Here is a 27,102-nt window from a genome sequence, read left to right as displayed (position 1 = left end):
ATATTTCGGGAAGTGGGAATGAAGCTGGGGTATATCATTTATAACGGCGTTAAAAACGGAACGTTGAGTCTTGGGTTAAAACTTAACGAACTTGTCTCGCCGGAGAGCGAATAATGTGAATGAAATTGATTACGAGGAAGAAGAAGAAGGATGGCTTGGGATCCAAAACTGAAGGTAGAGATAGGTCTCGATGGACTTGCAAGAGAAGCTCCTGTTATTGCCTACACAGAGAAGGTGATCCTACCATTTACTCTCGATCTGATGATTTTTCTTTTCCTTTGGAAACCAGATAATCGAGGAAGAGCAGCTTCAGCTGAAGAAGTAAGCAGTTGTTTGTTTCTCTAATATGTTTGATTGATTTGGTTAGAGAGTGAAATGATGATAGCCTCGCCTCTTAAAATCTCTTCTTTGGAACATGGATGCTGAATGTACTACTTGTTGTTTATTCAGCTCATTGAGAAGATGAAACTTACTGTTAGTTTGCTTTCTTTGATACTTTAGATACATTGAGGAGAATTAGTCAAAGATAAGAGATGTGGAAAGGGAATTTGGAAATGAAACTCACTGCTGCTCCTAAGAAAGCAGCTCTACCCCCAAGTTTCACTTCTTATTCCTTTGCATCTTGGATGGAACACCTGGTTGATTTCTTCGTTTTTCCTTTTTTTTTTTTGTTGTCGTTGGATCATCTTAAGCACTGGAACACTTGAGAAAGAAAATTGAACTCTCTACTGAGAGGATCCATGCTGCAAAGTTGAGAGAAGATGAAGCCAGAAAGGTTTTTCTCTTCTTTTCATTTATGTTTCTCAACGTTTTATATCTTGACATAATGGAGTTTGTTTTAGGTTGCTGCGAGCTTTTCTGTTGCCTCTTTGTGTGCTCTATAGTAGAAATAGATATTTAACAGTCATAGCTTTGATGATGCTCTATAGTAATAAACCCAAGTTATATGAATTGATATTTCAGTTATCATAGGCCTCGTAAATCATGCTTACTTCCGAAAATAACCGGTTTTCTGTCCTTCTGTAAATAAATTGTAATCACAGGTACAAGAAAGCAGCAATACGCAGTACGCCAGACTTAGAGGAACTGAAAAGAAGACTAGAGGCACTGAATCCGAATCGATCATCTACTTCTATTCAGCAAGTTAGCAGCAATCTCTCCTTCTAGTTTACATCCCATTTGTTTCTCATAATGCAACTTATTCTTAGAATAGAAGAACTGGCCAGTTCCTGTATGAATATGTTGCTAACCTTGGCTACTTCTTCGCAAACGGTGCATGCGTATCAGTTCGAATTGCTTGGCTATAGGTAGATGCATGAAAGATGTTAAATATTTCTGACTGTGTTCCATCATATTAGGCCCATGAACCAGAGCCTAAATCTGTACTAGACAGCTCTCCACCAGCAGCCAATGCTAATCAGACTCCCCCGGAAAAAACTGAAGCGAAGGAAGAGGAGGGAGGTAAAGAACATAGACCAGCAACAGTTGAAGGAGAATCAAAATCGAGAAAGAAACCGCAGATTCAAGGTAGGGGAAGAGGAATTGGAATCATGAACAAAGGCAGAGGAGGTTGGACAGGTGCTGGACTCGATGTCGATGGTAGAACTTAAAACGTTGAAATATTATATACATCCGAAAAGGTGCCTTTTCCTATCGCATATATTGTTACCATGTAATTTCTCATTCTTCTTTTACCATCCATGGACATGTAGCTTCCTGTAGCTACTGAGACCTTTCTCATTTACTCATGTGTTACTGAAAGGAAAAAGTCATTCAATCATACTTGGCTTCTTTAATCATCATCTTGATTTTAGGTCTCTAATGTTCTGTTGTTGATTTGAGAACAGTCTAAAATGTTTAGACTGGGGTTTGATTGATGGTGAACCTAATGGTATGTTTCATATGACTAGTAGCCATAATATTTGAATTTAAATGAAGTTGTGTAGATATGAATAGAAACCTGACAGAGATAACTGCTGGAACTGATGTTAGATTGATGAATAAAATGGGTCAAAAGAGTAACAGTGAATACTACTTAAATGCGTTCCTTCTCTTCCTCTGTATATCAATTATCAAATAATAGTGTTTTCTCTAGGAATAAGGGAAACTGTGACCGATCTGTGTCAGGGGAGTCCATAAGTGAGACCCAGTCCACTCAAAAACTTTGTTTTCTAGTATTAACAAGTTTTTGTTTTGTTGTTAAAAAACATGAATGTGTCTTTGTCTCTATTAATTTCTTCTACTCATGTCTTCATCTCATATGCAATAATGGTTTCATTTATAATATGTCTGATCTTCTATAAGTTCTTCTACTCATGTCTTCATCTCATATGCAATAATGGTTTCATTTATAATATGTCTGATCTTCTATAACTACTACCTTTTTATTCCATTGCATGCTTTTTTAAATCTCATGAGAAAGTACGATGGATTTTTGTGGATTTGATGCAATGGTTATGAATCCAAACCAGATGGTAAGCTTCCCGAATGTTGATGGGGCTCACCTAACCGAACTCGTCCAAACTCTGAAATGGTTCGTCTTAAAATTGATCCCAATCTTCTTTTTATTTATAGAAAAAGTTAGAAGAGAGTTAAGAAAAGCCTATTGTCTTAATCCCCAAAGTTCCAACACACGCAACCTAGGTGCATTAAAGGTTTCGTAATCAAACTCATCTAAATATATGTAAGTGTTCCTGTGAATTGTATTGGTTATTCGCAGTCTTTTTCGGATTTAACTGGCTGTGCAAGTCGTAAGCGTTAGTAATGGATCCGTCCAGACCAGGTTATGTCTCGATTATACAGGTCAAACTGTCCAGTCTAAAAGTATTAATTTGCTGTTTTTAAAAAAGTTTAAGATGTTTTCAGAAAAAAAAAAAAATTTAAGATACATAACCGGTCATGAGCTAAATAAAACCCATGAATCAAAAGTTTTGGAGGCCAAATTTAGCTCCTTTAGACCTCATCCCCTTCAAATATGTGGCATTATTTTATTAGTTAGCTTTAGAATACCATATGTTTTAGGGCAGGCACTACTTAGATGTATGATTGGTTACCCTAATGTTTTATTTTTCTGACGAGAAATGAAGTATATGGTTCCAAATGTGGAATATGAAACAATTAATATTTAGAAGAAAACAAAATAAATAATAATGATGATGTCCTCCATTCTCTCAATTGTTTTTTGTTTTTGTAATATAAAACACGAGGAATGGAATCTGTTCAAAAGTTACTGAAACGCGAATATGGCGGGATGAAATATATAGGACCATCGCGAAACCTGCAGTACAGTGACGGAGTTTTTATCTTGATTTGCCCTCGACAATACTCTAAACACTGACTTTCCTACAAAACAACCCTTCTACTATTGGGACACGGTTTGAGCAACGAGATAAATCATGCTTTGCCCCCATGACCTCCTAAACTATAGTATATTATACAATTAATTAGTCACTGATTTGTTTAAGTTAGAGTGGTCCCATTAATTGTTTAATGACTCATGGGTCTTCACTTATGGGCTCTGACCAGAAGGACTCTGATACATCTCCTTCTCCTCCAAGTGGGATATTTTCATATATTTTTTTTTGAAATGTAGCAATCGGCAGCTTCTATCAGTATCGTTTTCAAACCTTTCTTGTCTGAGGTCGATAGATTTTGTTTAACCTCATATTATTAACATAGGGCTCTTGCTCTACATGTATTCGTTATATTTTATTTTGCCAAATTGTATTTTATATATTCGTAACTGCTTTTTCTTAAGTAACTCCCTTAGAGCAACTCCATTGCTGAACCTAGGTTCTAAGCAATTTTCCAGAATTAAATTAATTAATTTTAATTAATTATCAAAAGTTAAGGAGTTTGAAGCATTTGTAAATCCATTGGTGAATCTCAAAATGAGGTTCTTATGAAATTTTTTTTTTTTTTGCAACTCATTGGAATAAAATAATATTATAAATTATGAAAAATAAAATTATGATTATTGAAAAAACAAATATCAAACATACAATAATTAGGATCATACACTTATTAGGATTATTGGTTTCCAAATTTTGCAAATATATTTGCAATTAAATCGGTCTTCAAACGTTCATGTATGCTTTGGTCGCGAAGATCCTCCCGAGTGGGAATTATATTACCGAGATTCGTAGGCATGTCGGTAGAGAACGATAAATCCACCTCTGAACTTCTGCTTATTTCTCCTTCTAACCACATATTTGTATCGTATTCATAAGTGTATCCATCTCGTTCGTCTTCTACTATCATATTGTGTAGTATGATACATGCTCTGATAATGTTGCTGATTTTCTCCTTGTCCCAAAGAAGCGCCGGGTTTCTAACAATTGCAAAACGAGCTTGCAAGACTCCAAATGCACGCTCGACATCTTTTCTGGCGCTTTCTTGACGTTCGGCAAATAACTTCGCCTCAGGACCTTGAGGAAGAGAGATGGATTGGATAAAGGTAGGCCACTTTGGATATATACCGTCGGTGAGGTAGTAGGCCCTATGGTAGGTGTGACCGTTGACGGTGAACTTAAGTCTTGGAGCTCGACCATAGATTATGTCATCAAAAACCGGAGACCGATCAAGGACGTTAATATCGTTTAAGGTACCTGGTGGTCCAAAAAACGCGTGCCATATCCAAAGGTCTTGTGAAGCTACCGCCTCTAGAACAATAGTTGGCTTTCCTGCACCACGTGTATATAGACCTTTCCAAGAGTGTGGACAATTTTTCCACTCCCAATGCATACAGTCAATGCTTCCTATCATCCCCGGGAAACCGCGTACCTCTCCGATATCAAGTAGTCGTTGAAGATCTTCAGGTGTGGGTTTTCGTAGATACTTCTCTCCATATAAATCAATGATTCCTTGAGTAAATTTTTCCAAACACAATAAGGCAGTGGACTCACCCATGCGGAGATATTCGTCCACCATGTCACCCGCACAACCATAGGCTAACATATGAATTGCCGCAGTACACTTTTGTAGTGGAGTTAGCCCGAACCGTCCTACTGCATCTCTTCTATGCTGAAAATAAGGAACTTCATTGGAGAAGCGATTAACAATCCCCGTGAATAATGACCGGTTCATTCGGAAACGGCGCCTAAAATACTCAGGTGGATAAGTCGGCTCCGCACTGAAATAGTCATTCCATAAACGGTTGTGCCCATCCTCGCGGTTTCTTTCTATGTATGCTCGTCTCCTCGGTACTGGTGGTTGATTGTCCATCATGGTGTTGTACATTTCTTCGATTTGTTCTTCGAAATAATCTTCAAACCTGTTTTCTAAATTCCGTTCATCATCGTTGGATGAGGATGCCATGTTTCCTGTAATAAAAGAATTATAAATTCTGTTCAAATATTATCAAGAAAGTTATGAAATATCAATTATTATATCAATCAGTCGCTTGTGATAAAGATTTTCCTTGCAATATTACATGCATATATAGATAGGTTCACATGGGCTTTGCAGCATATTTTTGAGGTATCAAATAAAGAAATACAAAGATAGGTTGACATGCTATTTCTTCCACTCGTTTGTGATATGCAAGTAAACAAGAACAAGAAGAAAGAAGCATAGAAGCATAAACCAAACTTACAAGATGCAGAGAGAAAGTAAAGAAGAGACAGAAAGAAATACAAAGATGTTTTAATAGAGATAAACAAACAGAAGTTTACATAGGTTTTAAATAGAGAAATACAAGTTCACATGACAACAGAAATAAAAAGATAGGTTCACATGACATAAAACAACAAGAGATAGATAGGTTCACATGACATAAAACAACAAAAGATAGCAGATTCCTCTCTGCTCCCGTGCTCTTCTATTCCACCTGTGACAGAAAGACAACAAAGACAACTCATTAGTTAGGCAAGAGACAACAAAGACAACTAACTCAAACAACTAAAAGCTTATCCTAACTAATACCTCACTGGAAAGACAAACTTATCCTAACATTTCAGACATCAGTTTAAGTTTAAGTGACTCTTCCATTTCTGAAAGAGGGTCACGCTTGTCAAACAACTTCTCCAGCAACTTCTGCTTGTTCAGTTTGTCTTTCATCTCCAGGATACGATGCCATTTTCTAAGTTTGTGGGTTTTGGTTACTTTCTGTGGCTGTGGTAAGCGTGTGTTTTATGGTGGTTTTAAAGTAGTGTTCTTGGTTTAATGATGTATTTACTATCTAACCTAATTCTAACCACCACTCTAGGATAGTTCACATTTAAACAAGCTAGATACTTTAATTAACTTTAAAGACCAATCAACTCAATACAGTTAGGAAGTTTTTCATTAATTTTTTCAGAAACAATTAAAATAAATGACACTCAAGCTATCCTATTTTTCACAAGACACTCAACCTACTTTAAAGTTTGAAATGAACTCGAAGTTACCTTGTGAGCTGCCATACTCAAGCTCATCAGACACTCGGCTTATGAGCTTCTCCACCTCTCAAGCTCAGACACTCGTTCTATGAGCTTCTCCACCTCTGCCTGCAAATGTTAAAAATATTATACAGCGAATTGAAGGCATAAACATAACCTAAATAATAAAGAAAATATAGAAGGCAGCTCACCTTCAACACCAGATTCTCGACTTCCAGCTTTATCACCAGCGATTTATGCTCCTCACTTTTTTCCACCCTTGTTTTCAAGAACCCTATCTCTTCCTCGACTGCACACACCCAGGGCTGCCTGTAATGCATCCCATCATCCTACACAAATATAAAATGTATCAAGAACCCACTAGACAGACACAAAAAATGTATCAAGAACCAAGAAAGTCAGTTCACTTACTTTGTACTCCTTGCAAGTGAAGAACCTCTTCCCTGGTAGGTAGTCATAGACTTCTGCTGGAGCTCTCTCGCGCACTAAGCGTTGCCCACAAACACAGCGTTCTTGAATTCCTTGCATCGAGTCGGTTACAAAATGCAGGGAATCGTAGTGGTCCTTCTGCGCCTTCATAGCTCTCATCTCTTCACTAGGATCCATGACCTAACCTCCAATAGTGTCAAAAACAATTACTCGCATCAGTAACAAGAAGTAACCAATACCATATATCGATTCAAGAAAACCCTATTTTGAAAACCAACCATAAATCGATTTGGAAACCATCTCGAGTACAACCACAAACGAAGAAGAAACCCCCAAATCCGAATCAAAACTCGTATCCCAAATCGGCTTCGAACCCAGACGAAAACCCTAATTTCAAATTGATCCCAAAATCGATTTTAAACCCACAATCGAACACAACTGAGACGAAAACATCAAGGAACAACGAGTAATCACTAAATCGAACCCTAAACAACTCCAATATATGATTTTCCTATCGATTTACCTAAGAAAAGCTTTCGATTTCGAATCGCCAAAAATCGCCTTCGGTGGTTTTCTTTTTCTCTCTCTCGCGTAAATGAATTTTTTTTTTTTTGGTTAACGAGATTTGGCGAAAATCAGACGCACAGGACGTGCCACGTCACTAAGGATTGCCTCTTAAAACTCCTAATTAAGGGGCACTTCTACCCAGCCCAATAACTTTAAATTGTTTTTTAATCCAACCCACCTAAGAGATTGAGCTAAGGAGCTCAAATAAGTCCGCGATGGAGATGGTCTTACGTGGGTTATGTTACAATATTGACGGATTGTAACAAATAGTGGTAACTGTTCGGAACATGTTTAAGTATTATAAACATGAAGGATAAAAGCTTGTTTGGATTTAAACATTGATGTAGTCATGTAGACCTTTGGTTGAAATGGTTTGAACTAAGTACGGACACCAAATGTAGTCTAAATAGCAATATTATAAAATGCAAGCTTGGGGATGCCAAAATTTCCGGCTCATAACTCATATTGTTTCAATGTCATCTCAATACTTTCTCTCCATTACGCATTTCGCACGCTCCTAGTAACTTTGTGATGTTCTTTTACTTTTTTAGCGGACTCTCAGCTTTAGGTTTAGTTGTTGTGTTTTACATTCAGTTTTTTTCGTTGTTGTGATAGAGATTTTGTTTCCGCTACCTGTAAATCTCTGTAATTTATAGTAATTAGTCACTAATAGTAATCAAATTTAACATGTTTACAATTTAAGAAAAAGAAAGAAGAAGAAAAAAACACATGACAGAACGAGCCAGTTTTTATGTAGAGGTTCCCGCTCACGTGCCAAAACATGTTTTCTTGCCTTTTGTTTCTAATTATTTAGGCACTGACATATTTCGTATAAATAGGATCATTATCAACTCATTCTTGATCACTTTTAAAAGATAAAAACAATCATATTTCAGAACTCACATTTGACTGTTTAGAGCTTAAAAGTTGGACCTATCAATACACTAAATAGATTTCTAAAAGAATCTTTGTTTTTTTTAATTGAAAAAAGGGCAAGAGTTGACGAAGGCAAATCAGTCTGGTTAATTCTTAAACAATTTTTGTGTACCATCTTTTTATATGTATAAGTATCCATCATGTGAAACCCTCCCACATACATACCCATGCTACAAACTGAATCTGACATTTTATGCCGTATTGTCCTTTCCACATAACCCCCAAAAACATTTTTCCTGCACTTTTAAGTATTGCTATGGGGTAATACTTAGACCGTTTCAAACATTGTATACGTTCTTAATTAAAATTGTTAAAGTTCTATATATTATGTATTCATAATTAATTTAAACGTTGGTTAAGAAATATTATCTTATGATATGTCTAATTTTTGTATATATATAAATATAAAATGTTAAACTTCCTCTGTTAAACTTTTTGTAACGCAGAATTCTCAAAATTCTCATTTTTAATCATAAAAAGATTAGCAATTACGAAAACGAAAGTTATATTCTTCTTTTACTACATTATATTAAAGCATTGGCTGGCTGGCTCTCTTCTATTAGAGCCATTGTAGGGCTACTCTACTTGTATTAATACAAACTGGATGATACAATATTTTTTTTATGATACAATATTAATTGTGGAAGAAACAAAAAGATCTCGTGTTGCACCATTGTTTCATCATAATCAAAATAAAAAAAAATAAAAATAAATGATCCAAAAAACAGGTAACTTTGTGCTAAATGACTTTTTAAAATCAGACAAAAAAATAGTTCAACTTCCAAAAATAAGAACATCAAATAAGAGACAGTAAATTTATGACTTGAACAAAAAAAACTAGAAAAATAATAAAATTTTCTAAAAGCGTGGAAACAAGATTCAAAGGTTAGATACGATTTTTAGCAAAAAAAAAAAAAAAAAAAGGTTAGATACGATTTAGACAAAGCTTTAACTATTGTCAACGCTCTCAATTCCATCATTAATAGTTCAATGGTACAGTGGGACGAACTGATATCATTTTGATTTTTATATACACCTAGCAAAGGAGCCTTAAAACATCTTTAATTAAATCTAACTATCTTTAAGATAACCTTTTTGGTATGAATGTTAGTAGAACTTGTGTCCCAAAGAAAACAAAAGGATCACCCTAAAACACTCAGAATATGGATAAAATCATCGAAGCTCTACAGTAGTTGAAACTTAGTGATGATGTATTGTACATTAACCTAACTAACCATATCTTGGTACCATGAAACAAACTGCTTACATATAGTGAGAATATTCTGTTACGTAAGCCAAAAAAATCTTTTTGTCCAATATGCAATGTTTAAGAAAGAAAAAGGGTTCACGAGTTTGAAAATCCCAAAGAATAATTAAAAATATTTATTATTTTTTGTCAAAAAGATTTGAAGTTCAAAAATTAGAAGAGAGAGACATGAAATGTGGGAGGATAATGATAATGTAAATACTCGAGCTGTCTGTTCATAGAGAGATGCGTGGCCATCGTTATCTAATAAATACACTACACTCTTAACTATCTACAACTTCATTATCAGTAACTATTTGAAATACTAACATTTCTGTCACATTAAATATTCTTCACCATCTTCTTCTGTTCGATTCCCAATGCAAGAGAGAGAGAGAGAGAGAGAAGGAAGAGGTAGGCTTGCACAAATACAAAAACCATTCTTTGCTCAGGCAGAGCTCTTGATTCTTTTGTAAACTTTTTTTCTGACAAGTCAGTTTTCACTGTGTGAAGAGGTGAAATAAGGTTAAAGCTTTGAAGGTTGTAGTAAGCTTTATCGTTACTGCAAATGGGACGAGACTGCGGCCACGGTGGTGGAGCAATCTTTTCCACTAAGTCAAAGAGAAAATCAAATGGATGCATGGCTGCTTTTTATCACTTGTTTGATTTCCAACATCTCTACTTCCCTTCTCATCGTGATCTCACCATTGATTCTCCTTCAAGGTCAAAAGGTGTTTGTTCCTTCTCCCTCTCAAACATAAGTTCACTAGAGAAATGGTTAGACCAGAAGATAATAAAGAAAGGAGTTGTTATTATTCTGAAATTTGCAGGCTTGAAGTTAACAGAAGAGTCTCCCCCACCAACAACCTACAAGGACAAACAAATTTTGAACATTCCCGTAAGTAAATTTTTTTTATTTTTTTTAAATGGATTTAAGTTTACTAGTATATCTGATAAATGACCTTGGAAATTACAGGTAAGCATGCTAGTGAGAACAGAGACAGGGACAAGGAGTTTAAGACTCAAAGCTATTGCGACAGATAATTCCACTTCTTCATCTGAAATGTGCAGCTCACCAGGCAGCAAAACACCGAGCTTGGTGGCTAGGCTAATGGGTCTTGATCTTCTTCCTGAGAAAACAGACCTTAACAAGTCACTCTCAAGTCTTCATACAATGACCCATCATGGAACAAGTCGTCTCACAAACCACATACTTTCCAAGAAAGGCACACGCTTGGGCGGTACTAGATCTTTACCGGAGAGCCCTAGAGTCTCATCTGCTCGGAGATCTGATTTCGACATCCATCGCCTCTCTCTCCAGCTGAACAAAGAGAACAAGCGTGAAGAGTATAGCTGTTCAAGGCTGAAACAGCAAGATCAAGAGGAGATTCAGAGTCCAAGGCAGATTCTGAAACAAATCAAAGAGAGAGTCGTCACCAGAAGAGTCGTGGGTATGGATATAGCAAACTCAGTGAAGAACAGAGAAGCAAAACCATTGCGAGAGAGTAATGAGCTTAGAAGAGACACAACGATTTCTTGCTCACCAAGAACCAGGTTTTCAAATAAAGAAAACAAACCATCTTCTTTCAGACCAGAACAAACCACACCTAAGCCGAAGCCGAGGCCAAAGACAACGAAGGTGGTCCTTGTTTCCGTGTCAAAAGCCTCTGGGGAGGAACAGAGCAAGAACAGAGTAAAACATACGGAGCTGAGACCCGTCAACCAATGCAAGAAGACAAAGAGTGAAACAAGGTTCACTCAACGTCCCTTAAAACCTTCTCAGACACCAGATACTCGAAACAAGGGTTTCTTCTCTGAATCTACAACAGACGCTAAAGCTACCAATCCCTTACACAAGAAGAAGTTCAAGAAAATACCAAAGTCAAGTGATGTTGACAACAACATCTTTGTCACAAAACTTCCTCAGAAACAGGTAAACGAAAGAGAAGGACTAAAAGCGAATGAAACTGAAGAGACTGATACTGAAGCAGCAGCGAGGAACTATCATGGATCGGAACTCTGTTCCTTTGTTGCTAGTTATAGCAGTAAGCGTTGTTGTTCGAATCTCGGAGAGATTGATCGTCTTCTGGAGACGAAGAAGCTCGAAGAAGAAGAAGGAGAAGATATCGTCGCGGAGATTGAGCGGGGTATCGTCGAAGCGCTCGTGCAAGAAACGGTGTCTGAATTGAATATTCAGCGGAGACGAAGCGAAACGACGTCGGAGAAAAGACTTAGTCGTTAGGTAGGGATGTTGATGTTTCTTATACTTGTTCATTTGTATTAACTATCTCGGCGGGGATGTTGATGGAATTGTTTCTTTGTGTGAAGAGGTGCGAAGATGGTGTGTTTTAAGTGGTCTTTGGAATGTGAGTATTTGAAATTTACTGTTGATTTATGGTGGAATAAGGAGTTATGGTAAATTTTTATGTTGGCTTTTGTTTTTACTTATTTTTTTGACTTTTACTATCATTTGAACTAGTAAAATAGACTGTGGAGAAAAAAATACAAACGTAGTTTTGAGATTATTTTACACGTCTGTGATCGAACTTGTTTAAAATGAACTCTCTATACTTCGAAATTCTTTGTGGGAAATTGTGCGTGCGCACGTCGTTGGAGATTATTTATTTCAAAAAACATGTTATACTTTTTCATGTCATTTCTTTTTTTTTGTTATTGCATGTCATTTCTTTCTAATAATTGTAGTTTATTGGTGGCATGTTTTAAATGGATATATTTTTAAGTTTTAAAATGGATTTAATATGTACTCTCGTTCGTTTTCCTATATGTGCTAATGTATTCTGTATACTTTTTAAAAATGTTAATAATATATAGATTTTGATTTATGTTGTCGTATCTATTTACTCATTAAAAAATAAGCTGACTATATTGTATATATTTTATTAGATACACTAAATTTACATATGTAAGTTATATCATTCAATCGTTTTGGGGTAGTTCTAGCAATTTATTAGGTTATATTTTGTTTATGTTCAAATTTATTTTCCAAAATATTGGCTGTGAGTCAATGTTAATTATTAATTGACGATTTTATGAATGTTTTTATTATTATTTTAACTTGAGTTGTGAGAGGAAACAATTAAAGATACATTACTCTAAAATAGCGATATGGTAAGCAATATCCAGTCTTTTAAAATGCCGAAAGTTTTTGCCAATCTTTTTCAGAAAATGTGATCTTATGAAGATGCATAAGTAACATTTTCCATTATTAATGGTAAAGCATTTTGTGTTTCTTTATGAACATGTTCGAATGGAATGATTAAGAATATGATGAATTATGAAAACCCGTCAACACTTCATTAATAATTTAAAAGATAAAGAAAACCTCATAAGAAATAAATACTTGGTAGGAAAAAAAACTAAAGTTTTAAGTGAGAAACAAAGATGATGGCAACTTTAAAAACTACGAATTGAAACTACGGTTGACGGACTGATGAGAATTATAATTTCCTATCACTCACTTAGGTGTGTGCGGGTGTTTACGACGTCCTCAATCTCAGGTGGATTTGATGCCCTACATTCCATTCATACCTTCCTCCCATATGGTGATATTGGTTGCTCTTGGTGGGGTCTCATAACCGGAATGATCCGGTTGGCTTAGTTGCAGCCGGAGTGTGATTCATCATCCGCCACAGCTAGTTCACGGTATACAAACCTGTGTGTTTGCTGTATAAGCCTGCAAGACTCACCGAAAGCAGAATGCATCACTTCAAAGCTATAATTTATTCCAAGCAAATGGAGTTTGTGTATATGTGTGTTACCTTCTTGTAGATTTTTACTTCTCGAAGAATCCGTTGAACTTTTCGAAGGGGAAGGTTCCTATGTACCACGAAAATAAAATAGTAAAATACAAATTGTAACATGTTATTTTTTGAGAGTTCATACTGATATGCGTAAGAAATATATTGTGTATAAAGGCATATCTCGTAATGACCTTTTAGCTTAGTTCTCTGAAATTCCTTGTAAGTATGACTGGAGTATCAAACTTACCAGTGAACTTAGCTCTCTGTGCCAATTCCTCAAACATCTCAATTGTCCTACTATACGAAAATCCTGAGAAAACTTGTTTTAATCAATCAAATGGTTTTTTATTCCTTTGTCAAGCATCTCCTCTTTGTATCTACATGTCTCTCTCGACTTCCATTCATCTAAAATCCCTCTGATCAAAAACGTGTAGGAAGTGTTGTCAGGACTAATCCATTTCTTGTTCTTCTCTCCCATCTATCACATAATTTTGCAGATTCAATCAGATGAGATATTTGAAGTAAATGTTAGATATTCGATTGGAAACAGATTTAGTAGACAGGTTGTGGTAAATTAAAAAAATTATTTACCTTTTCATCAAGAAAAATAAGCGTGATTCCCATAAACTCGCCATTTTTTATGTTCTGGGAATCTCAGAAATGGAGTAGGCGAGCAACCACGAACCGAGCAGTTCGACCAAGGCGGAGAGAATCGAAAGTTGAGTGGCAGACAACGACTTTAGCAACTGAAGCAGCAGATGAGGTAATTTTCGAGAAGATGTAATAAAATTCTATTTGAAGAAGAATTTATAAGAGAATCAGAGATGAATGGTTCCTTTGTTTAGATAGAGTATATATAAAGCGGAATGCATGAGGTGCTATGAACATTTCATTATCTTTATATATAAAGTAGAGTTTGAATCACTCCTAGGGTGTCCACCTAGGATGCCAGGCTGGAAACTCAAGCCCTTTCGCGTCGACACGTCAGAAACTCACCGTTTCACTAAAGTGTGCTTTCTATTTTTTGGGTTTGGCGTTGGGCTTCGTGTTGCTTCGTCTGGCCCATCAACCACAAGCTCTCCTTCGTGTTCTTCGTTTCCTCGATCGGTAGAGGGACGATTCAGATTCTGTAAGTGTTTTATTCGTCTTAAATCATCAACAGATCGATTCGGTTTCAATCAAAAACGCTGCAGCCTCATTACTTTTTTCCGTATTAAAGTCGAGTATGCAGTTTTTTTGTTCCTTTTTCATGATATCGCCGCTACTCTGTTCAGTGTTGTCAATTTGATTTTTTTTTTCAGATTATCTGATAATGGTTTCTCTTGCTGATTCCAGGCACTGAAGCGTTTTTTTCTCTCATCTGAAGGCCGGAAAGTGCTCCTCCGCCGTAGAGGCCAGACTATTGAGGTTTTGGGAGGCTAAGAACCTGAAACGGGGCGGCGAGCTTATGTGGGTCGACATGTGGTTGACGTCAACGTAAGAACCATTTTAATTTGATTTTCATATTCATATAATTCCGGCGATAACCTACTCATTCTTCGTCTATTTCACTTGAATCTGATTCTATCTTTGTGTTTGTTCGTCGTTCAGTCTTATTCCCGTCGATGATGAGATTTTTTTTGTATTTTTTTTTGCAGGCGACGGTCATGCAAGCGACGATCAATGCTAGCCGCCTTAACAGATTCCGACATAAGCTCACCGCCGGGAAGATCTACTCCGTGTCTGATTTCGACATTACACGGTGTGCCCAAAACTTTCGCCTTTCCAATTCCTCCTTGGAATTTTTGTTTGCTGGGATGATTGATATGTCCTATAGACTATCGAAGAAGAGAAAGACCCTGACTTAACGGGAGGGTCTTCAGTTAGAGGAAGCAAGAGCTTTATATAGCATCAGTTGTTCTCTTTTGTTTTTTATGCATTTTCTGTTGTAAAACCTTGGGGTTGATTGAGCTGGGCTCTTCAATGGCGATGATCTGGTGATTGTCGAGCTCTGATTAACTGGAGTTAATCAGTAGCAAGTTGTAATCGTTTCAGGAGATTTTCGATTACAGTATCAATAAAGTACTTTGTTGATCTTGAGTTCTGAGTTCGGATCATAACAATGATTCACAATAAATAATCCAGGTTTCACTATCAAAAGGGTCTACCTTCCTGAAAAATAAGCACATAAGACATTATGCGATTTGATATGACTTTCCTTTTCTTTCATTATTGCAGGGGTTTGGGGTGCAGTATAAGCAGAGGTAGCCGATTACAGTGAGTGTAGGTGATTTCTAATCTTAATGAGCGCAAGTGAGTTAAGGGAGGAGTTAAACAGAGAACTCAGTGAGTAAGAAGCTAATAAAAATGCTAGCAACAGTCTATGACAACTACTACGCATTACATCATCATCTGGAGAAGCTTTAGAGTCAAAGAAGCCATGAAACAGATATGATCAAACAACTATCAAAGACAGACAGTAAATGTTGTTATGTTGTCGAATTACTTTACAGAGAGTAAAAGAAAGGTTTGATTTTCATTTTGTATATCTCTGCTTCTTCAGCTGTCTTATGATAATCTTTGGCTTATGTTGTTGTTGTTCAGGTGAATTGCAGCGCTTAGGATCAAGCACTGTGACTTTGGATATGGTTCATGGTGGGCATGTATTAGCTTTGGAGAAGAACAAAAGGGGAATGATGCGAAGAGGTTTTGGTTCAGAAATTGGCGACTTCTTTACCTACTGATTCAAAGTTTTCTGTTGCTCTTTCGATTGCTATATCCGGAAGGTTGATGGAGCCGTCTAGAACATGAAGCTTTCATTGAATGTTTTTGTTTTTGTTTTTTTATCCATGGAAGAAAAGATGGCGTTTTCTTCTCTTTCGAATAGAAGCTGTTACTTGAGAATAGATGAAAACTGTAGTGAATATATATATGTTTGCATTAAATATTACAAGTACATAAAAGTCGTCATACGCATTCAAGACATTTTAAATGTCATTTGTTTTCAATGGTTGGTTAGAAGAAAGTTGATTTGTGATAGAAAAAAAGATAAAAAAGTTGATTCCAATTGAAACAATGAAGTGAAAATATTCGAGCTTGGCTTCGAAGCAAGACATCCTTAACAAACATTTTTTTTTTGAAAAAGATCCTTAACAAACATGCTACAATAGAACAATGATATGTTACTCCCATTCGTCTAAACATTTTTTTAAAGAAAACCAGTGATTCATATATTTTTATTATACTTCAAATAAGCATTTTGAAAACACAAAATTTAAAGATAGACATTTACACATATCAGCACATAGCTCTCATGACTTTAGTGACACTTCTAACAAAATCAATAGATTTAGAAATTGCAATTAGCAGTCTGGAAATGGGAAATCAATGAAATCTATTAAGTTTATCAACAAAACTCTCCAAAATCACGTTGTCGAGATGAAATCACAATATCTCATAAGACCTTTTTTAAAAAACCAACAACGACAAGCTCAATAAAAATATAATTATATATAACATTTAAAAAACAAGCGAAAACAACTACGAAAGATATATACAAAGCAAAACATATATTTGTTTAAACAATGAAACAAAATAACCTAACAATGATAAGGACAATAAAAGTAGAAATCAAACTAGATGATCTAAATAAAATAATAATATCAAAATATTCACACCACCAAAATATAAACAGCCCAGTAAACTCTAACATTATATCGTGAAATTTAGTTAACCGCAACAACACTGAGGTTGGATATCATTCCATCAAACAATTTTAACCGTAAAACTTGATAAACATAAAAAGAAATAGAAGAAATAACTATTTAAAATAATATATAGTAAAAAACTAATAGTGAACATAATTGTTTAAAAAAAAATCTAATGATTCATAGTGTTTGTAATTAAAAAAATTCTATGGTTCTTAATGCTATAATTAAAATATAATAAACATTGACAGAAATTAAATAATTATATATTTTTAAAATTTATAATTATACAAGTTAATAATTTTTAGAATGAATTTTAAAATACATAGATAAAGAAAATTTAACATAAATTGTGAACTTTAATGGTATTTTTTTTTAAAAGTAAATTTGAAATAAATTTGCATTATTAATTTATTTATTCGCCCGCCCGTAGGGCGGGTTTACCCTAGTTTATTAATGAAGTAAAGATGGGAGACGTAGAGGTAGAGCAAGAGAAATTGATTCATGGAAACACAAACAGTCGTATGTGTTTAGATTAGTCTATAGGGATTTAAAAAAAAGTCTACAAAGAGACCATGTTTGGGATTCGAACCCCAAAACTGAGTGTAGAAGCCTTTAAACCTTAACCAGTAAACTACTGTAGCCAATTTGATAAATCACTGAAAATGTTAATCCAGTAACCCAAAAAAATAAAATTGTGGGATCCACGTGATGCTGAGGTGGATAGTCTTAGGAGATAGGAAGCTCTCCTATTATAATATAAATTTTTTAATTCGCCAAGTCCATTAATTATTTATATCTTCTTTACAAAAATGAATCAGTATATTTTCTCTAGAAAGAAGAAATGTAAGTTAATAAATCTATATTTTAATATATTTTATGAATTAATAATAATTAATTGTAATTTTTTTTTAAAAAAAATTGCATTTTGTGAATTCTTATTGGTTAGAATTATTGGAAATAGATAACCACAAAATATGCATTATAGCTAAAATTTAAGAGTTGACAAAAAAATATAAAATTTATTACTTCTTCAATTTCATAAAGATGCATATTTTAGATTTTTTTTTTAAAGTACATTTTTGTGTTCTGAGTGCATGTTACAGAGTATCTCCATTCCACCCATATATATTCTTTTATAATAGCATTTAGACACAAATCTACTTTAACTCAATTCTATTTTTTTCTCTAAATAAAAATTGCTATTTTTTCTTCGATAAATATGGGAACTATAGCAATCCTCTATTTTTACTCTATAACTAGAGATTGTTATTTTAGAGATAAAAATAACAAAATATATTGGAGATAGTCTTATAAATTAATAATAATTAATTGTAAACTTTAAAAACACTAGTATCATTTTTTGAATTCTTATTGGTTTAGAATTATAGGAAATAGATATCACAAAAACAAATTTGCATTAATAATTAAAATTTAATATTCTTAGTTATTATATGTAACTTTTTATAACAAGCATTATTTAAGACAAATGAGTATATTTTATTAATATGTGTAAAAAACCTAAAATGTGTATTATTTTGAAACAATTTGTTCAAAAAGTATTATCTTTTTAAGGTAATAAATAAAGTATTTTTTTTCTTTGGAAAAGTATTATTTTGAAACAAAAAGAGTAAATAAATATTACAAGTCTTTAATTTTTATAAACCAAAATAACCTATCTCGCTTACATGTTGCTGTGACCAGTCACATATAGCAGATTTTGTTTGTTTTGTTGTCTTGGCCGCGCTATTATTGTTTACTAGGTAGACGCCCACAAATTTGCGGATATAAATATATTTAGAAATTTTTAAATATGATGTTATATTTTGTATCTAAATTGAAATATTAAATATAATTTTCAATTTTCAGATTTTTCAATTTGTTTTTTATTAATTACATACGTCAACTCTACATGTTCATTGTAAGTATAAATATTATGAATTTGAGTAACGTTAAATTTTACAAAAAATAATTTTGGATTTAAATTTTATTTAATCCAAAGATCAAATAATTTTAAAACATTTTTATTACAAGTTTATTTTCAAAATCAACATATTTTATCGGAAAATACCTATATATTTGCCATGAAATCATACCACATAGTTCTAATATTTTTAGTAATATTTACAATCTAAAACTGTATAACTGATATTATATTTTTGATGAATTTTTATAAGTGTAAATTCTTCAGATACATTAATGTTTTTATTTTCATTTCTATTATATCAAATTTTTATTTCGAGAAAATAATAAGATGATTATTTTTTAAATGTTGAAAGATATAAAATATTTGATGGAGATAATTTACTTTTCTTTAAATTTAGTTTGTTTTTAAATCAATTTTTTCACTATTATTGTTCTATTACCAAGTTTTTAATCATATTATTTGATATGTTTGATAATAAATTTCAGAATATAATTTTTATTCTTTATATTATTTGGTTTGATAATCAATTAATCAAACTATAACGATGTTTAAGACAATTAATTGATTATCATGATTTTTTATCAACATATAAATTAGTAAGTATAGTATCATTGGGTTATTTGGCCACTAACATTAATTAGTTTTATACTTTCCTATTTAAAACATAATTAAAAAAAGTCATCAACCAATCAAATTATAACAATTTTCTTAAATTCTCTACATGCATGACTAGGGGTGGGCACTTTATCCGATATCCGAAGTGACACCCGAACCCGACCCGAAAAACCCGAACCGAAATCCGAACCGAAGTAGTAAAATATCCGAACGGGTATTAAGTTAGGAGAGATTGGATATCCGAACCCGAACGGGTAATACCCGAACCCGAATGGATATCCGAAAATAACCAAACATGTGTATACTTATCCTTATATTTCTAGTCTACATCTCTCATTTTATTTAAAATATTTATATTGATGTTAGACATACTTTAAAATCATATAGTATATATATAATTATGGAGAAAATAATTTGATATTCATTTAAAATGCATGTTAAACTTTTTATTTCATGTATTAACCAAAGTTACATCCAAAGTTTAAAAACAATAGCGAAATTAATATTTTTATTTTGGAAATGTTATCTCCAAATCTATTAATCATTCAATCTATAAAAAGAAAAAAATCAGTTAAGTAAAATATATATTTTTAAATATAAAAAACTTTAAAAAAGAAAATTTTATTTTTATTTCTTTTAAAATCTAAATATCCGAACCCGATCCGAAATAACCGAACCCGAACTAAAAATACCCGAACCCGATCCGAAGTTCAGAAATACCCGAACGAGTATTATATTCCTATACTGAAATACCCGAAAATCCGAAATACCCGATCCGAATCCGAACGGGTACCCGAACGCCCACCCTTATGCATGACACATAATCAAAAATCACTTAAGTGACTTCTCGGTTAATTATTAGTGAGATTTTATTGTTGCATGATTGATAACTGATAACGTGACCAGTTAGAAGTTACTATTTCAAATTGGTGACAACAAAACGGACAATACTTTATCGATGATCTCAGATCACAAGTTGAAAGAACTTGCGACAATCAAGAGAACAAAATTTGCCACATATTGCAGTTGTAAGTAGCTTCGTCATGAAAACGAGCATGGCCAATATCTCAAATCAAAACGAATACTATTTTCTGAGGCGATATTTGGAATAGTGTAGTACGTTTGGTTCTTTAAGGGGATTTTTTTTTTTTTGAAAATAAAAGGGTTAAATCCGGGTCACTGATGACAGAAGTCTAACCCCCGGCTGGAGGTACAGCCCACGGATAGACCTTTTCCTGAGCATTCAAATGAGCCGAAAGCAATAACTCATATCCGTGTGGTCGGTGGGGTTTGAATCCGGGCTCGTCTTATTGGGCTTTTTAAATCCTTCAAGCGCCATTAGACCACCATCACCGATTTTTAAGGGGATTATTTAAAATGATGAAAAATCACTGAATTCAAACCCTAGTTCCTTACTCTACGTGATGATACCACTAATCTCTTTTAACAATTATGGTTCAACAAAAATCTCTTTGACTCTTTAAAATAAGATTAATTGATAAGCACATTTCAACCAAAAGTGTATAGTTTCATCGTTATGTTATGAAAGATGTAGCAAAAGAACAATCTTTTATATGATAACTATGTTTCTGTATATGTAGCATATAGGGGGGAAAGAACTCAAAACACACACATTAATGAACCAAAGTACCATACAAATTTACCAATTTGTATAAAACGTTAACGATTATTTTCATTTATACACAAACCATTGTGTATTACTAATGTACATACAAAACATAAATAAATCGAATGCCTGAAATAAATAAAAAGAGTTATATGGTACATAATTTCAGGCATTCTTCGTCAAAAAAACGATTTCAGGCATTCGATTTATTTATAAAACGTGTAAATGTTTTGTATGTATCTTAGTAATACACAAAACATTTACACAAAAAAATAAAAAACTTAGAATGACACTTATTATGAACTAAAGGAATATAGTATTACTAAGATGCATACAAAACATTTACATGTTTTATAAATAAATTGAATGTCTGAAATCGTTTTTTTTTTTGACGAAGAATGCCTGAAATCGTTATTAATAAAAAGAGTTATTTGGTGCCGAGCTATACAATAACTAAGATCTAATTTAGGTGATTTTTTTTGTTCTGTAGCAAGGAGTAGCTATGGAACGTCCATCAATTAGAACACTATTAGAACACTGAGCTGTTATATTTATTCTTCACACAAAGAACAATTTTAAATTAGTGTGTTCCATAATATGTCAACTGATTTTTTTTGACAACCATATGTCAACTGCTTAACTACCATAAAATCAAAACCTTCAACAAAAATCCGGATATAGTATATTCATAAAGAAATAAGTAATTAAACCTTACATCCACAAAGAAAAAAATATAGTTAGTACACTCTGACACATTATTTTGGGTATATAACATTAATAAGTGTGATCGATACATTATTAATTTACAGACATTAATTGAGATAATAAGTAGCTAAAATCATGTTAAACGAACAAGAAAGATCTTATGGTCGGCTCTTCGGATATCCGATAACTAGGTCAGTTTCCACATCCTCTTTCTCTTTGCTACTTGATGGCGTCCCCATTGGTATTTCTCCAACCTGACATAAGAATAAATTATTACATTGACTTGGGTTAATAAGGAAGGAAAAAAAGAGAGAGAAATAATTACTTACAATTATCTAATATTCTCATGTACATATTTAAGTAACTAACCATAAAACAAAACATTCTTTGGTGAAAAGATATAGCAAATGCATAATATGTCATATTCCACTGAGTCTTCTTAAGTTATACTCCTTCTGTTTCATAATACTTGATGTTTTACCTTAATGCACAAAGATTAAGAAAATTATATTTCTTTAATAAAAAAATATTTTAAAGATATAATTCAAAATCAATTAGCCAATAATAAAAAAGACTGTGAAATCTAATTGGTTGAACAGTTTCCAATAAAGTTAAAGTAATCTTAAAATCTCAAAACTTCATCTAATTTGAAACAAAACTATCCTTCTAAAACATCATCTATTATGAAACGGAGGGAGTATTGATTTTGTAGTGGGTTCAAGTTGCAATGCGTAAATCAATAAGTACGTACTGACGACTCTATGTCTATATATGCACATATAGGTAATTTAGTGATATGGACCATAGGGTACATACCCTTCCAGAAAGCCTGACTCTCTCGTCCTTGAGCTCCCTCTCCTAATTTTCAAAGAAGGGAGTTCAATAAATATCATTCGGCAAAGGACAAAAAAAAAATCAAACAAAATCAAATTGTTATTATTCTAACCTTGGCTTTTAGTTTCTCTATTTCATCTTCATATAACTTAGCCTACAAATAGTACAACATAGGATCCAAAAGTAATTGATCATACAAAGAAAAAATATTTCATTCATTTTATATTTGAATTTTTTTTCCTTTAGTGTATGTTTTTGTCTCTTACCTTTCTTGATCTAACAATATGAAGGCTTTTCTCTATCTGTGTGGCTATCTCCTGGAGTTCTTTCACCGAACAAGAAGCCAGGTTTTGCCCCATCAACTTCCTATGAAAGCCACATTTTCAAAATCAACACAATTCCTTAGGAACCACTTGAAAATCCATGCCGTTAATAAACAATGTAGAAAACATATATGGCAACTGAGATACAAACCGGTTATGCACTTCAAGCATTTCAATCTTTTCCACCATTGTCACCATGTCATTCTTTAGTCCCTGTAAACCCGAAGTGGTTGTGCCAAGTCCAATATCAGAAAAATCAAATGAAATATGACCGCCGTATTTTCAACTTGAGTGACATAATACAAAAGGTTTGTATGTAATGGGACGAAAAATTAGTGAGTATATAGTAGGTACACGGAAAGAAACCTGCACATATTGCTCAATGGGGTGACTTTCTGCAACGAAATACTCTCTCTTATACTCGGCATATCGGTTGATCGTCTTCTGGATACTAAGAGAATTCTCAAGAGTCAAGACATGAACAGTTCATCTGTTAATTTGTGAACTTTAGTTGGAAAATATGCGAAATACTCTCTCCCATGGCTAATCATATTCCATTACGGCTCTTTATAAGTACATACACATGTCTTATATCTTTCTTTAGAAAAACAAGGCTTTTGTTGGACAATATATATATGTCATAGACTTATATGTATATGTCAGCTAGCTACAAATAAATCAGCTATCCACAATCGATGAATTGATATATGTATATGTCATAGACTTATAGTATTCTCAACCGACCCTATGCATACAGTGCCGTGCGAAGGAGTTTGGGGGCCTGAGGCAAATAATATAGTTTTATCTAGATTCAAAAATTTTAAAAATTTATTTATAAAATAAAATATATAATTTTAATTTAATATATATTAAAAATAAAATAAAATAAATATAAAATAGTAATATTTAATATTTATATTTATCTACAAACATGATAAATAAAACTATGTATATGTTTATAAATTTATATAGTTAACTCACAAATATAAATAGATAAAATTAGTATGAACAAAAATAACTAAAAAGGCACATATATAACTTTAGCATATAAATGAGTTTATAATAAATAAGACAAATAAAAGTAAAAAGATTGTCTTAAAGATTTTTTTGTACAAACTACCATGTCGTATAAAATGTAACTAAATTATAGAATTAGATGTAATTTATTTAACTAATTAAACTAAATAATAGGAAAATGAAGGGCCTTAAATTTAACAAATTTAGAGGGGGCCTGGAGTAATTGCCTCATTTTATATGCATAAGGCACGGCTCTGTATGCATACATAGTGAGTCGTCCTACCTTAACAAATTAGACCACTGAAAGCATTAAATATCGAACTTGGACTCAGAAACAACAATACACTTCAAAAAAGAAATCATATAGACAAATTTATAATTTAGGGGAAAAACATTTGGTGTCTTTTTTGTTTTACAACAACAGGATTTGTAATGTATGATTAATTTGGTTTGGTTTGGCTTATGTTCTTGATTTTTAAAAGTCATTTTGGATAAATAAAATTGTTTTCACTTTGAGTTTCAACGTAAATAAAAGGCTCAATATTCAAAAAACCGTATTTAGAAAAACCCTAATTAATTCATAAGATGGACCTCACGTTGAAGTTGAACTATATATGGACTTTAAAGAGGCATATTTTTGGGAAAACATATCTATCAACTGCAACAAGCTATTGACAAAAAAAAATCGAGCAAAATCTTTTACCTGTATATTGAGAAATCTCTAGTACTATTTGGTCAGAGAGATATTCAAGTACATACGTATACTCTTTTTGACAACAAACTTAACATGAGAAAAGTATATTGAATAGTACATAGTCTGGCGTAATTAATCAATCTGAAGTCAAGAATCTTACTCGGAGCTGGCGAAATCATATAATCTTCCCTTCTGAGAGAAGATTATTGCTGCGACTTGAGAATCACAAAGAACAGAAAGCTCATGAGCCTTCTTAAAGAGGCCCTTCCTTCTCTTAGAGAAGGTGACTTGTCTGCTTGTGGTGTTCTCAATCTTCTTGATCTGGATCTTTCCTCTCACCATTTTAATGTGTTCTTACAAAATCGAACCCCAAGAATGAGATCTTTTAAGGGATTAAAACCCTAACTAAAGTTGAAAGTTTGCTTTGTCTACCAAGAAAAACAGATCACTGAAACGAAACCAAAAGTCAAAATCAAGAAATGGTTTCTTGATTTGGAAAACTAACACCGAAATTAGTCATATATTAACTTTTGGAAAATCTGGTAAACTAATTAGATAACTCGCAAAGACCGTTGCTGCTTTTGTCGAGATTCGCTAAAACTAAAGAAGAAAAACAAGGATGGATAAGGAATATTTTACACCAAGAAGGTAAAGAAAAAGCAATCAGACAAAAGAAGAATATATGGAAAGTGAAATCTTGAAACAATGAACAAGAAAGCTTCGTGTTTACCTCTCCTGGGCTTTTAATTAGCGGAGTCGCAACCCTAATCTTTATTTTAAAGAGTAGAAAGAATCATCCTTCTTTTCTGTCTATTCTAATTAAAAATCAACTTTTGTTTAAACCGGGACTGATGAACTGGCCTTAAAGTGGGTCAATTTATTTATGGACTTTTCTTCTTCTTTGAAGATGTAGAAAATGCTTTTTCTCAAACTAAGAAGGAATTCAAATATGTTTTTTTCGTTTATTGAATATGTAAATACTAAGTAAATTTTCAAAAAGGTTACAAAATAATCAAACTATAATTAATAAATGTGTCGTGTACTTGTTGATAAGTTTTAAATCATTTTACAATATATATATATATATATATAGAGTAAATATAATACATATTGTGTTTAAAGAACATTATATTGCTATACAAATTAAATATGTGATTTCATATATAACAGTTTCTACCGGTTCAATTTTTCGGTATATTAGATTATATCTATTTTTAACTGAATTATAATTTATTTTGGTTTTAGATATATTAAAATCAGATTATAATTAGTTCAGTTCATCTTATTAGTTTTTAATAATCTTAATAATTTATATTTTTTGTTTCTTGAAGTAGTATAAGAAATAAAAAATTAAGTGTTAATTTAAATAGAGTTGCATTAACTCATATGATCATTGCTATTATAAAGTGTCATACACTTATTTAAATATTTATAAGTAACTAAATCATTAAAAACTGATTAACGTTTTGATTTCCCTGGCTTAAAAAAATTAAGTTGGTTTATAATTTATATATTTGAAAATTAAATAGAAATTTTATTTTTATTGTTAAATTAGTTTGACATATAATTTTTTGTATAAAACTCTGACCAATTTAATTATTTATTTTCAAAATATTTAATTGTAACAATCCAACTAAATTAAATTAACTGTTTTCCTATTTCTAATTAGGCTAAGTTGTGAATAGTTTTTGTTCTTTCAATTTATTTTTTATTCATTTTACATTTTAAGTATATTTATAAAATTATATAACTTGATAATATGTTATCTAGAAAATAGTAAATGTTTTTGATCTGTAAATATTTTACAAATAAAAATATCATAATTAATGAAATAATAATTAATATATTTTTGTATGTATAATTTATTTATATACATATGTACATATTTACATATTAAAATCGAAAATATTATAAAATAACATATTGTTAAACTAATTCTTATTAATCTAGTATACATATATTATTGACTTTTGAAAAAAATAAGGTATGAAAAGATAATACCAAATAAATTAAAATTTGATATTTTCCTTTTTTGTTATTTTAGAAAAAAAAATATAGATTTTGATAAAGGTAACTACATTATCAAAGTAATTGACTATTGTGAGAATTAACGTGAGCAGGTCATGTAGAAAAATGATTTCTCAAGTAATATTATAGAGATCTAAATTCTAAGTTATTACTCTCAAGACAGTTATGCTCTTTTCTTCAAATGGATTCTTTTTTTCTTCTTCTTTTGTTAGTTTTTTTCCTATGTATGGTAACTCTATATCATACTTTAAGATAAATCTTTTATATATTAATTAAGGAGCATTACAACTTTTGAGTGTAGTCACGTGTCATCAACATAATGATTTTCAA

The 27,102-nt window shown here is 32.6% G+C and overlaps 4 protein-coding genes across 9 annotated transcripts; 2 read left to right on the top strand and 2 right to left on the bottom strand.

The window, feature by feature from the left end:
* Positions 1-20: 20 nt before the first annotated feature.
* Positions 21-1,780, top strand: LOC108828409 (uncharacterized). 2 transcript variants are annotated; one of them, XM_018602097.2, is made up of 4 exons: positions 21-321; positions 502-775; positions 1,044-1,143; positions 1,359-1,780. In XM_018602097.2, the coding sequence occupies exons 2-4, from the start codon at positions 762-764 to the stop codon at positions 1,608-1,610; spliced, it is 366 nt and encodes a 121-aa protein (XP_018457599.1). In that variant the 5' UTR covers positions 21-321; positions 502-761; the 3' UTR covers positions 1,611-1,780. The 2 variants fall into 2 exon arrangements, with proteins under 2 accessions (XP_018457599.1, XP_056850598.1); XM_056994618.1 differs by lacking the exon at positions 21-321 and having other exon boundaries at positions 335-775.
* Positions 1,781-3,929: 2,149 nt separating this feature from the next.
* Positions 3,930-5,725, bottom strand: LOC108824260 (uncharacterized). Of its 2 annotated transcripts, none has more exons than XM_018597650.2 (2): positions 5,594-5,725; positions 3,930-5,321 (listed from the first exon to the last, which is right to left on the bottom strand). In XM_018597650.2, the coding sequence occupies exon 2, from the start codon at positions 5,314-5,316 to the stop codon at positions 4,030-4,032; it is 1,287 nt and encodes a 428-aa protein (XP_018453152.2). In that variant the 5' UTR covers positions 5,317-5,321; positions 5,594-5,725; the 3' UTR covers positions 3,930-4,029. The 2 variants fall into 2 exon arrangements, with proteins under 2 accessions (XP_018453152.2, XP_056849730.1); XM_056993750.1 differs by having other exon boundaries at positions 5,432-5,649.
* A 4,090-nt stretch (positions 5,726-9,815) lies between these two features.
* Positions 9,816-11,989, top strand: LOC108826071 (uncharacterized). Of its 2 annotated transcripts, none has more exons than XM_056993989.1 (3): positions 9,816-9,969; positions 10,069-10,453; positions 10,532-11,989. In XM_056993989.1, the coding sequence occupies exons 2-3, from the start codon at positions 10,124-10,126 to the stop codon at positions 11,795-11,797; spliced, it is 1,596 nt and encodes a 531-aa protein (XP_056849969.1). In that variant the 5' UTR covers positions 9,816-9,969; positions 10,069-10,123; the 3' UTR covers positions 11,798-11,989. The 2 variants fall into 2 exon arrangements, with proteins under 2 accessions (XP_056849969.1, XP_018454950.1); XM_018599448.2 differs by having other exon boundaries at positions 9,821-10,286; positions 10,386-10,453.
* A 9,857-nt stretch (positions 11,990-21,846) lies between these two features.
* Positions 21,847-25,664, bottom strand: LOC108825538 (MADS-box protein AGL72). 3 transcript variants are annotated; one of them, XM_056993721.1, is made up of 8 exons: positions 25,475-25,664; positions 24,905-25,192; positions 23,400-23,484; positions 23,185-23,246; positions 22,977-23,076; positions 22,823-22,864; positions 22,693-22,734; positions 21,847-22,130 (listed from the first exon to the last, which is right to left on the bottom strand). In XM_056993721.1, exons 2-8 carry the CDS (start codon positions 25,084-25,086, stop codon positions 22,035-22,037), a joined length of 609 nt encoding a protein of 202 aa, XP_056849701.1. In that variant the 5' UTR covers positions 25,087-25,192; positions 25,475-25,664; the 3' UTR covers positions 21,847-22,034. The 3 variants fall into 3 exon arrangements, with proteins under 3 accessions (XP_056849701.1, XP_018454349.1, XP_018454348.1); XM_018598847.2 differs by having other exon boundaries at positions 24,905-25,097; XM_018598846.2 differs by having other exon boundaries at positions 24,905-25,664.
* Positions 25,665-27,102: the final 1,438 nt, after the last annotated feature.

The sequence above is a fragment of the Raphanus sativus genome, chromosome 9, assembly GCF_000801105.2.
Source record: "Raphanus sativus cultivar WK10039 chromosome 9, ASM80110v3, whole genome shotgun sequence".
In the NCBI taxonomy this organism is placed as follows: Eukaryota; Viridiplantae; Streptophyta; class Magnoliopsida; order Brassicales; family Brassicaceae; genus Raphanus; species Raphanus sativus.
The sequence above is the reverse complement of the archived record's forward strand: the minus strand, read 5'-3'. Positions and strand labels throughout refer to the sequence as shown.